The sequence below is a fragment of the Salvelinus sp. IW2-2015 genome, linkage group LG17 (genome assembly GCF_002910315.2).
Source record: "Salvelinus sp. IW2-2015 linkage group LG17, ASM291031v2, whole genome shotgun sequence".
NCBI lineage: Eukaryota > Metazoa > Chordata > Actinopteri > Salmoniformes > Salmonidae > Salvelinus > Salvelinus sp. IW2-2015.
This window is the reverse complement of record NC_036857.1, coordinates 31,579,510-31,592,775: the sequence shown is the minus strand read 5'-3', so window position 1 is coordinate 31,592,775 and position 13,266 is coordinate 31,579,510. Positions and strand designations below refer to the sequence as shown.

General features: G+C 42.1%; 1 protein-coding gene across 2 annotated transcripts in view; it reads left to right on the top strand.

Annotated features, from left to right (window-relative positions):
- LOC111977105 (serine-rich adhesin for platelets) overlaps positions 1–13,266 on the top strand; it is a 25,810-nt gene extending 12,544 nt beyond the window's left edge. For both annotated transcript variants that reach the window (XM_024006416.2, XM_024006415.2), the window contains exons 2-4: positions 8,427–10,224; positions 10,338–10,601; positions 12,282–13,266. In XM_024006416.2, the coding sequence (XP_023862184.1) occupies positions 8,452–10,224; positions 10,338–10,601; positions 12,282–13,175 (2,931 nt within the window). In that variant the 5' untranslated portion in view covers positions 8,427–8,451 and the 3' untranslated portion in view covers positions 13,176–13,266. The remainder of the gene's footprint in view (positions 1–8,426; positions 10,225–10,337; positions 10,602–12,281) is intronic.

The following is a 13,266-nucleotide window of genomic DNA, read 5'->3' as shown; positions in this document are numbered from 1 at the left end:
ATACAGAAGTTTTAACAAAAATTGTGGGAGTGGTCGAAAAACGAGTTTAATGACTCCAACCTAAGTGTATGTAAACCTCGACTTCAACTCATACACTGCCTCAAAAAATAAAGGGAACACTAAAATAACACATCCTAGATCTGAATGAATGAAATATTCTTATTAAATACTTTTTTCTTTACATAGTGAATGTGCTGACAACAAAATCACACAAAAATTATCAATGGATAATCAAATTTATCACCCATGGAGGTCTGGATTTGGAGTCACACTCCAAATTTAAAGTGGAAAACCACACTACAGGCTGATCCAACTTTGATGTAATGTCCTTAAAACAAGTCAAAATGAGGTCTCAGTAGTGTGTGTGGCCTCCACGTGCCCGTTATTGACCTCCCTAACAACGCTCCTGGGCATGCTCCTGATGATGGTGGCGGGATGGTCTCCTGAGGGATCTCCTCCCAGACCTGGACTAAAGCATCCGCCCAACCTGGACGTCTGTGGTGCAACGTGGCGTGTGGGCTGGAGCAGACATGATGTCCCAGATGTGCCTCAATTGGATTCAGTCTGTGGGAACGGGCGGGCAGTCCATAGCATCAATGCCTTCCTCTTGCAAGGAAACTGCTGACACCTCCAGCCACATGAGGTCTTGCATTGTCTTGCATTAGGAGGAACCCAGGGCCAACCGCACCAGCATATGGTTTCACAAGGGGCTGAGGATCTCATCTAGGTACCTAATGGCAGTCGGCTACCTTCTGGCGAACACATGGAGGGCTGTGCGGCCCCCCAAAGAAATGCACCCCACACCATGACTGAAACCACGGCCAAACCTTGAGATCATGTCGTGAATAAAAAAGTAGGATGTTTTAGCAGGAATATATCTAGTAAACGTATTTAGCAACCAAGGCAGGGGGCATAAGTCTTACCAAGATCATGTATCTAACGATGGAAGAATAGCTACGTGATAGAACGCATAAGAGACAATATTCAGAAATACATAAGAAAAGAGCATAAACAGAAATATAAATAATATCAAGAGCAAATGCAAGAATAACAAGATGCTAAGCCAACACACCACCTCTAATAGCCAGAAATCCTGACGCTCGTTATACTTCGAGGCCCTCACTCAACTCGCAAACACGTCTCACTTGCAAACGGTGTTTGAGCAGCATATAGTACGTAAGCAAGAACCTCCGACACCTATGTGGACGTACTTCGGGGCACTCATAACCCCCATATCTTGAAGTTCATGATTTAACTGATCTCGATTTGTAGGACTCGAACACCTACCCATGCATGCATGTGTCGCGCACTAACGTCATCGGACCCGCGAGGGTTTCAGTTTTGCAGGGGCTCTGTGGCCTCCGATGCTACTTCCTAGATTCCTCCTGTGCACAAATGAGAGCCCGAAAACGAAAGCAACCCAGCGACTACCGCGGGACCGACAGAACTGAAAAGATAGGATAAGCGTAGTACTGCTGCTGTCTATGGTTTGTGTTGCCCCCTACACACATAAAACGGCCATCCTCACAATCGTTTCTCTTAAACTTAGTCGCAACCCTAAACCTGAAGATCAAATTTGGAACAATAAATACTAACTACCCAGTCAACACTAATGTCACCTATCCACACGCCTATATCCGATAGCGCCCTCCAATGGCTCTGGTACAACCTATAACTAGCTAGCACAAATACACAGCAAAACACTTCTTTGCCACAGCTTCTGCGATTGATGTGTACACTAATCCTGGATTACAGACAGCCATAGCATCTCAAGAACTCTAGAGACCATCTATACACTATGATACGCTGACAACTGACGGTTGTTATGAACTCCGTCTTCACTCGTACATAAAGATGAACCCACAAACTGGTAGTACTCACTATAAAATATGACCCAGACAGCATTTCAAATTGACCAAAAACAAATCATAGACAGTAGTGCATGAAGGAATACTGACGAAGTGGTCATGTGGTCAAGCCCCAACCTGACTAGGCAACTCACTACGCACTCATCTATTGGACACACCGGCAATGTCTCGCCAGTATTGCTATAATTTTATCCCAAACCGTTGTTGAACTATCTCCACCAACTCTCACAAGACAAGTACTGCTCGAACAAATTATTATTGTCAATCAGTGTTGCGCGTTCCTAAAGGTGACCAGTTTGATTTCACAGGAAGAGGGCTTCTTTGCTGATTGACTTGGTAGTATACATTTGTGTTCGGTGTTACAGTCGGTTCCTCTCATTACTTTTTTCAATCTATTGTAGCCCCCACAAGTTGTTCCAAAATAATAACCTTATAGTTATTCAAACTAGGATCTATATGGAATAATAGATATAGCCTCATTATACATGTTACACTCGTCTGCACCACTCTCTATCGGCTATTGTCAGAGTCATATTAGCGACCTACTCACACCCACGCACAGAGGTCGGAACAGGTCTCTCAAACTCTCCCTCAGTCTGTCAGAAGTTAAGTAGCTTAAGGGTCGCAAATATGGGATTCTTTACGTAAGCCAACGTGAGAACTCAAATGAAAACCGCAAAGCATAGTTAGGCCAGGTTGTGGCAAAGAAGCGCATGTGTCTCTGACAGAGACAAACAAAATCACAGCTATTGGTATATAGGATCGACCTGATATATAAATGCGGAAATGCCGATTTAATTATGGTAGAATGCCCGATTTTCACGTTTTGCATAAGACAGAACCTCGATAATTGAGGGAGTGGCAATTAATGACGACGCGATGGCTGTGAGAGGCTGAAAAACAGTGTCACTACTCAACATCGCACTACCCCACGAGGCACCGACAAAGGATCCATGCGTCCGGCCCCGGCCTCGAGGCGGCAACGAGGACTACCTGTTACCGCGAGGCGTGCAGACAAGTCCAATGGCACGCCAAACCGCAGTAGAGTATATAGCTAGCATCATAAAACAGAGTTCTCAATATAATGAAAAAACATTATCGTAATTGTAAACGCAATAGACCATACAAACGTATACATGAAAGAACCTTCAATAGCCAGGGCGCTCGGGGCGGTGATAGCGGGATGCCATATAGCTAGTCATCTAGCTGTCCATACTGTTGTCAGAACATGGATAATCGAAAATGCATGGTGCCATTAGTTCTCCTGTTATCAAATTTGAATTTATCTGAAGGTCTCCTTCGATCCTCAATGACGGTTCACCAATTGATCCAGTGCACCATGTGAATATTAACAGCAAAGAAATTCATGTTCCATCAAGTGGGGCCATTTAAAACTAACATATCAGGGATTTATAACAAAATATACAAATATTGTACTTGTGTATTTGATTTTAAGAACAGGCGTGCTGAGTTATAGTTTAGGTACACCATTGTGCAAGACAGTGCTGTTTTTATCAGACGTATATTGCTGCTGGTCTTACTCACGGGTGATAACCAAGATTGTACGTACCTTCTCTTGCAGATTTGCTGTGCAACATAGTCGGAGCCCATAATAACTGCCAAAACAGCTAATGGACGCCACCCACAACACACACGCCTAGATCACTCCTTTACGACAGCCACTAATTTGCCAGACTTTTTACAGAATTCACTCGAGCATAACATATTGCAAGGTTGTAGACAAATTGTGAACTCAAGCAATTCTCGAACATTCTCCATAGGCTCGACCACCCGTCTAACGCCCTAAAAACAGATATTATCATAAAAATTCGAGATTTCCGCCATATTCACTATTGCCAAAACGTTAAACACTTTGTTTATCGCTCGAATTAGATAGCTCCTCCACGCGGATTTACGCAATTACTTCCTGAACCATTATTACGATGGTGCTTCGTTTACTTTCTGGGTACCTCTACATATATAATTATACTACATATAAGTACGCATAATGATTGTGAAATTGAGCAGTTGGAGTATGCAGCAGGAAAATGGCTCCTAAGTGCATTCATTCAAAAAGGCACTTTCCTGCATTTGCTAGCAGGCTCGTGCTCGCAATGTTCAAGCCAGTTGCGCTGTTTTATGACTTCAAGCCTATCCAACTCCCGAGATTAGGCTGTGCAATACTTAAAGAGTAAAGCCTGAAATAAGATAAGACACATTCATTATGATCAGGTATATGAAATAACAACCCTGGCATATTTCCTCATTCATAGTGACGCTCGTTAAATATCCCCTATTATATAACTACAAACCTAAACTTTATTTACCTAGGAAGGAAACAATACTATAGACAAGACTCGTGTTAAAGGAACCACCAGTCTAATTTCATATATTTCTACATGTCTTAGAATGCACGAAACTTACTGCTCGGTAGCTATTCTACATGGGCACTGATATGCACTTTTACTTTCTTCCCAAACTTGTTTTGGGATTATTTAAAAGCCAAGATAAATATGTGAACACGGATAGTACAAGTTCCCTCTCATCTTTATTTAGAAGATCCTAAAATTCAGGTTTTTATTGAAATATGTACTAATCAATTATATTTTAAAGTCTAAAATAAATCCTGCTTTCACTTCGTTTCATTCAGTATATTCTGTATTCCTCACTCATATCAAGTACCCTTGAACTCTCTCCGGTGTCTTGTTACAGAGTATCTGATTATAGAGAACTGTGATAATATATACACTTTCGTCCCTCGATTTGAACAATCTCCCGGGGAAGGACCAACTTCGCCGCCAACACAATTAACCTCTTGTGGGTGATCTCGTCCATGTTCTCTTTTCTGTCCCTCTTCAGCTCTTACATCACTCCATACAATCTCGGCGGTCCTTTGAAATAAATTCAAAGCTCCGGGGATCTGTGATACCTCATTTATCTGGGTTTTGGACCCAACCTATCCGGAATTGATGATGTCCTGAGCCTGTAGGCCCACTCACGAAGACAGTACTTCACTGACACTCATTCAAAGGGAAAGGGGGATCCGCGCTAGGCAATGATGACATCCACTCCTGCAGTGAGTAAGACTATAGATCTAACGAACGTGTGACCAAGTGCCCCTAAGAGATATCGAGTTATCCCCGAGCTGACAACTCAACTACTCAAGTGCGGTAACAGTCTGTCGTTACATGCCCCTGAACAGGCAGTTAACACGCGCACTCTAGGCCTGTGCACACTTGTATTGCTAATTGCCTATAATTTTCACCTGTTGTCTATTCCATTTGCACAACAGCATGTGAAATTTATTGTCAATCAGTGTTGCTTCCTAAGTGAACAGTTTGATTTCACAGAAGTGTGATTGACTTGGAGTTACATTGTGTTGTTTAAGTGTTCCCTTTATTTTTTTGAGCAGTATATATATATATATATATATATATTACATACACTTAGGTTGTTTTATATGGATATATTGAAGCAACATCTCAAGACCTCAGTCAGGAAGTTAAAGCTTGGTCGCAAATGGGTCTTCCAAATGGACAATGACCGCAAGCATAGTTCCAAAGTTGTGGCAAAATGGCTTAAGGACAACAAAATCAAGCTATTGGAGTATAGGTCGACCGATTAATCGGAATGGCCGATTTAATTAGGGCCGATTTTCACGTTTTCATAACAATTGGTAATTGGCATTTTTGGACACCGATTTTGGCCGATTACATTGCACTCCACGAGGAGACTGCGTGGCAGGCTGGCTACCTGTTATGCGAGTGCAGCAAGGAGCCAAGGTAAGGTTCTAGCTAGCATTAAACGTATCTTATAAAAAACAATCAATCTTAACATAATCACTAGTTAACTACACATGGTTGATGATATTACTAGTTTATCTAGCTTGTCCTACGTTGCATATAATCGATGCGGTGCCTGTTCATTTATCATTGAATTACAGCCTACTTCGCCAAACGGGTGATTTAAAAGAAATTCATGTTAGTGGGCAATATTAACTAAATATGCAGGTTTAAAAATATGTACTTGTGTATTGATTTTAAGAAAGGCGTTGATGTTTATAGTTAGGTACACATTGGTGCAACGACAGTGCTTTTTTTGCGAATGCGCTTGTTAACTAGGGAAATTGTGTCACTTCTCTTGCGTTCTGTGCAACAGAGTCAGGGTATATGCAACAGTTTGGGCCCGCCTGGCTCTTTGCGAACTAATTTGCCAGACTTTTACGTAATTATGACATAACATTGAAGGTTGTGCAATGTAACAGCAATATTTAGACTTATGGATGCCACCCGTTAGATAAAATACGGAACGGTTCCGTATTTCACTGAAAGAATAAACGTTTTGTTTTCGAAATGATAGTTTCCGGATTTAACCATATTAATGACCTAAGGCTCGTATTTCTGTGTGTTATTATATTATAATTAAGTCTATGATTTGATTGAGCAGTGGTAGGCAGCAGCAGGCTCGTAAGCATTCATTCAAACAGCACTTTCCTGCATTTGCTAGCAGCTCTTCGCAATGCTCTTCAAGCATTGCGCATGCGTTTAATGACTTCAGAGCTATTCAACTCACCGGAATTAGGCTGGCAATACTAATAGACCTATTGAAACATGCCAAGTAGTCAAAGGTATATGAAATAAATGGTATATTTGTATAGAGAGAAATACGTCCTATATAAACTACAACCTGCAAACTTATTACCTAGGGAATATTGAAAGACTCCGTGTTAAAAGGACCACCCACTTTCATATGTTCTCAATGTTTGAGCTAGGAACTTAAAACGTGTAGCTTTCTTCACCATGGCACACTGCTGCACTTTTACTTATCTTCTCCAACACTTTGTTTTTGGATTATTTAAAACATTGAAATGTTTCATTATGTTATTTGAGACTAAATAGAGTATTTAACTTGATGTATTATATTAAGTTAAATAAAGTGATCTCTGTTCATTCAGTATTGTTGTAATTGTCATATTTATTATAAATATATATATAAATCGTCCGATTGTAATCGGTATCGGCTTTTTTTGGTCCTCCAATAATCGTTAATCGGCGTTGAAAAATCAAAATCGGTCGACCTCTATATTGGAGTGGCCATCACAAAGCCCTGACCTCAATTCTGGAAGGGGCGGCAGGTAGCCTAGTAACTTGTAACCGAAAGGTTGCAAGATCGAATCCCGGAGCTGACAAGGTAACAGTCTGTCGTTCGCCCTCGCTGAGACAGGCAGTTAACCCACTAGGCCGTCATTGAAAATAAGAATTTGTTCTTAACTGACTTGCCTAGTTAAATAAAGGTAAAATAAATCAAATAAAATCCGATAGAAAATTTGTGGGCAGAACTGAGAAAGCGTGTGTGAGCAAGGAAGCCTACAAACCTGACTCAGTTACACCAGCTCTGTCAGGAGGAATGGGKCAAAATTCACCCAACTTATTGTGGGAAGCTACCCGAAACATTTGAAATAAATCTTTCTCTCTACTATTATTCTGACATTTCACATTCTTAAAATAAAGTGGTGATCCTAACTAACAGGGAATTTGTACTAGGATTAAATGTCAGGAATTGTGAAAAACTGAGTTGAAATGTATTTGGCTAAGGTGTATGTAAACTTCCGATTTCAACTGTGTGTGTGTGTATATATATGAAATGTGAATACAATACAGCTCAGTATTTGTATTATTTATATTATACAGTCTTTTTTGATAATCTTTATCAAGGGTGCCAATAACATTTCTGTCGTTATTGCATATACTAAATTTCTTAGCTCTCCATCAAATGGCGTGGTGGACTGAGCGTTTGAATTTAAAGGTAGACTCAGCGTTATGACGTAGATGCAGAAAATCAACATCATAGGTGGTCAATTTCCGCAACAACTAAGAGTGTTGAAGGGTGAGGCTCATCTTCTCTGCTGTTTTGGTCCTCTTGCGCAGATACTGTGTGTGACTGTGAGAGCGAAGTTTCAATATCTGCGGTGCTGCTCGTGGCAATGTCTTTTCACTGAGTCTACCTGTTATTAAGTGCCTTTTATAGTGCCACCTGTGGGCCGTTCAGTTCTGGGATTGGCTGTTTRACTTGTATGCCCATTTGTATAACTTTTTTGACAATCTGGGCTTGAGATGCAAGGAGAATCACACAAAAACAATAAGGCTTGGCTCTTTAATAATAAGAATACATGGGATTTATATAATATTTTCCAAGGCCCCTAAGATATTTTAGATAGTATCAAAGAACCACAAGAAACAGAAATCTATACAAAAACAATGCCAAAAACAATCTCAGAAAGAGAGAATTATTAAAGAAAAAGTAGGGAGTAGGGCTTTCAAGGAAAGGGTGTGATGTGTCAGTGTATGAGTGAGTGACTGTTGTATTGAATACATCCAAATCTAACTGCATTGATTTGTTCTCAATTAAGAGGTGGCCTGTATTGTATTGAACACAGGCCTAACCTTCTTAAGGGAAAGATTGGTAAWTCTTTCTCTCGAGAGTTTAACTGTCTAAAGTTTTGAATTACCTGGTGTCTTGCTGTGAAATGTTTATATATATTTTATTTTTCCTTTTCAGTGGGACAGGTGTCTTTTACCAAGCGATGCCAGCTGTGGGAACCAATGGGAGAACTGTTATGAATCTAATCCCTGTTCAAAAAGTCAACGGACAGTTTGTTCGATCACCAACGGGCACTATAAAGGACATTGCTGAAACTAAACGAGATTATACCTCGAATGTTCCATCAATTTCGAAGAGTAACATATCTATTTCGGGACCCACAGCTAAAGAACAATTTGTGAATAAAAGGCCATTTTACGCGAGTACCTCTCCAAATCCAGCCAATCTGACAGGAATATATCCTTCAGTGCGCATCCAGACTCCAATAGTAACAACAAAAGTTGCCCAAAGTGCAGGATCCTTGACATCACCAGAGTTTACCTGTGGGAACACATTTGGCCTAACACTTATAAATAAGAAAAAGCTGCCAGTCACTGTGAAATCCCCAGCGCTTCCAAATGGACAATACCTTCAAATTCCACCTAATGCACAAGTCAAAACCCTCCCAGCATCCGCACTCCCCCCAGCCATAAAGAGACAGATATTTACTTCATCAACGACCTGTGCCTCAAATTCACCAATGGTTCTTTATGTGTCCCCTGTCCAAACCATGAAGCATAATTATGTACCAACATCTCCGAAATCAGCCCCRTCACTCAGCCGACTTCCAAGGTCATCTGGCCAAACACTTTCTACATGCTCTTCAACAGGCTCAAGACAGTGTTCTATTACTGCCAAGGATGGCAAAAGACTGGTCACTCCTATTAAGTGGGTGATTGAGGAGGCGGATGGCTTACCTGCTCCATGCCGTGTTCCTGTGAATTCATCTTCTATGACCTCAGATATCCTGAAAACTGTGGCAGAGATGGAAAAAGCCAGCAAAACGTGTGATCACACAGCAAAAAACTATTCAACTTCCCAAGAGGGTCAGACAAAAATTGGACAAGAGAAGGACAATGCCTTAGTGATGTACAATGGGAAGGTGTATTTTGTAGCTAACAAAACCCCTGAGCTTTGTAACAGACCATCAAAACCCTTGGAGGCCAGTAGGAGCATGGGTACCTCCTCTACGCAGGCAAAGGAAAATGTTGGATTCAATCAGAGAATCAGCTTACCGCCCTCCCTACCCTTGTGCTCCTCATCTGGGTCACAATTGTCAAATAAAACCAGACCAGACGCAAAACACATTGTCATACCAGATGAAATCATTGACCTCTGTGACGATGATTCCCAGGATGACCTCACATGCCAGGCAATATCAACAAGAGATGTAACAAGGCAACTTTTCAGACAGTCTGAAATTGATGAGGACGAAGACTCCAATGTAATATTTGTCTCATACCTTCCACCCAAAGCGGTGCCTAAAGTAGGTGAAGGAGAAATGTCTCATATGCTGGATGACTTCGGAGCTGGACAAGAAATGGTACGTAGTCAAAATAATTTGAATGGCCAGGTAGTGGATAGTCAGAACAATGTATCTGGCCTTTCAATAGAAAGGTGTCAGAATGTTGGTACTGCCCACGACATGGCAGACTGTCAAGGTATTGCAACAGGCCAAGAGTTGAACTCCCGTCAGCAAAACATCACTGGTCAGGATTGGAAAAGACTGCACATGGAAGGATTTTATGGCAGTGCAACTGGACTCAGAATTGAGAACATTCAGAGTGGTGCCACCACCCAAGAAATGGGGAACATCCAGAATGATGCCACTGACCAAAGCATTGGAAATAGTCAGCACAATGCCTCCACTCAAGAAATGGAGAACATTCCTGAATGCACCGCTCTCCAAACAGAAATGGAGACACACAAAAAAAAGGTACGACAACCCACTATTCACATAACTACATGATCAGTAGGATAGCTAATAAGGTAAACTCTCAAGGGCCAAGTTTTTCTAAACTTTTAATCTTGATCATTCCCAAATTTCAGAGCTCATCAGATCCCATTCCTGAGCAGCAGACTTCCATGTTGGACCAGGAATCCCTGGGAACTTGTGATCGCCTGCTGAAACAGATGTTTGGGATCACATCTGATGTGCAGATATGTTTGAAGAGGATAGATTCTAAGCCCAAGGCTAACCCTAAGGTGTTTCCTCAGATTGGGACCACAAACAAACGTACCATAGAGGCTATTCGCAAATTGTTACAGAGATCAATATTTGTGACGAAAAAGAGGGTACATAATGAAACACAGGTAAATTATAATTTTCTACTTTTCTAAAGCTTTCTAATGGATTTTGTACTGTATATTGATGTTGCCTATTAGATTGTCTCCAAACTCAACTTTGGCAAAGTCCACATTGTTTTACCATTCATTAGAACAGTATTTTCCAAGATGCTAAACTCAGCAAAAAAGAAACTTCCCTTTTTCAGGACCCTTGTCTTTCAAAGATAATTCGTAAAAATCCAAAMAACTTCACAGATCTTCATTGTAAAGGGTTTAAACACTGTTTCCCATGCTTGTTCAGTGAACCATAAACAATTAATGAACATGCACCTGTGGAACGGTCGTTAAGACACTAACAGCTTACAGACGGTAGGCAATTAAGGTCACAGTTATGAAAACTTATGACACTAAAGAGGCCTTCCTACTGACGCTGAAAAACACCAAAGACAGATGCCCAGGGTCCCTGCTCATCTGCTTGAACATGCCTTAGGCATGCTGCAAGGAGGCATGAGGACTGCAGATGTGGCCAGGGAAATAAATTGCGACGTCCGTACTGTGAGACGCCTAAGACAGCGCTACAGGGAGACAGGACGGACAGCTGATCGTTCTCGCAGTGGCATACCACAGACCACTGCACAGGATCGGTACATCCAAAAATCACACCTGCGGGACAGGTACAGGATGGCAACAACAACTGCCCGAGTTACTCCAGGAATGCACAATCCCTCCATCAGTGTTCAGACTGTCCACAATTGGCTGAGAGAGGCTGGATTGAGGGCTTGTAGGCCTGTTGTAAGGCAGTTTCCTCACCAGACATCACCGGCAACAACGTCGCCTATGGGCACAAACCCACCGTCGCTGGACCAGACAGGACTGAAAAAGTGCTATTCACCGACGAGTCGCGGTTTTGTCTCACCAGGGGTGATGGTCAAATTCGCGTTTATCGTCGAAGGAATGAGCYTTACACCGAGGCCTGTACTCGGAGCGGGATCGATTTGGAGGTGGAGGGTCCGTCATGGTCTGGGGCGGTGTGTTACAGCATCATCGGACTGAGCTTGTTGTCATTGCAGGCAATCTCAAAGCTGTGCGTTACAGGGAAGGCATCCTCCTCCCTCATGTGGTACCCTTCCTGCAGGCTCATCCTGACATGACTCTCCAGAATGACAATGCCACCAGCCATACTGCTTGTTCTGTGTGTGATTTCCTGGAAGACAGGAATGTCAGTGTTCTGCCATGGCCAGCGAAGAGCCCAGATCTCAATCCCATTGAGCATGTCTGGGACCTGTTGGATCGGAGGGTGGGGGCTAGGGCCATTCCCCCCCAGAAATGTCCGGGAACTTGCAGGTGCCTTGGTGGAAGAGTGGGGTAATATCTCACAGCATGAACTGGCAAATCTGGTGCAGTCCATGAGGAGGAGATGCACTGCAGTACTTAATGCAGCTGGTGGCCAAACCAGATACTGACTGTTACTTTTGATTTTGACCCCCCCTTTGTTCAGGGACACATTATTCCATTTCTGTTAGTCACATGTCTGTGAAACTGATTCAGTTTGTCTCAGTTGTTGAATCTTGTTATGTTCATACAAATATTTACACATGTTAAGTTTGCTGAAAATAAACGTAGTTGACAGTGAGAGGGCGTTTCTTTTTTTGCTGAGTTTATTACTGTATTTTCCACTCTGAAATTAAAAACATTGTTTTCTCACAGGTCTCTGCCACAAGGAACAATGATAGTTGCCCAAAAAATGCTAAAAGGCAGAAAATAGAAAAAGTTGAAAATGCATTTAAAAGTTCAGAAAACCCAGAGCCCCTTACCAGTCAAACTCCTCAGCTGGACATGCAGCCCCTTACCAGTCAAACTCCTCAGCTGGACATGCAGCCCCTTACCAGTCAAACTCCTCAGTTGATATTGCAGCCCCTTACCAGTCAAACTCCTCAGCTGGACATGTTATTTGATGGTGAACAGATAGTTGTTTATGAGGAACCGACTGTCAATTATTTTACAGATGAAACAGTTGTCCCTTCCAAAATTCTGCCAGATCTCGATGTGGTGCATATTTCAAAACGAAGCTCAAACTCACCTGTTTCATCTGTCCACCCACAAACAAACACTGAAGCTATGGATTGCGCTCCTAGGCCCTGCTGTGGTACAGCAAGCAACATAAAGCCAAACTCTAGAAGAAGAAGAAGGGGAAAGGGGAGAAGATGCACTGCATGTCCATGTGAGGTGACTGGAACACAAGTCAAAGCAATGAGCACATCATCCACTTCACAAGAGGAGCCTGATTCATCTAAACCACCAAACACCAGGTCCTCAGGGAACCGTACCAGTGCAGTTGCAGAGTCGACTAAACAAAAGGGGAGAAAGTCCACAAAGGCTCAAGCGAAAGATAAAGAGCCAGCATCTATGGAGATCCAATGTCCTTCAACTATGAGTGAGCAGGGAAGTAGTACAGCTGGAGAGATCCCAACCAGTTATCTCTGCTCTACAGCACCCATGGACCCTGAAGAAATCAAGCGTCATGAGAGAATCAAACGACTGAAAGATCTCTTGAAGGAGAAGGAAGCGGCTCTTGAGATGATTAGAAAGAACATGAGCTGAGTTTGAGAGGATGGAATCACTTTTCAAATCCCATAATGTATCTCACAACTTTAGCCTTAGAACTCTTATCCATCATATTTATGTAATTTAA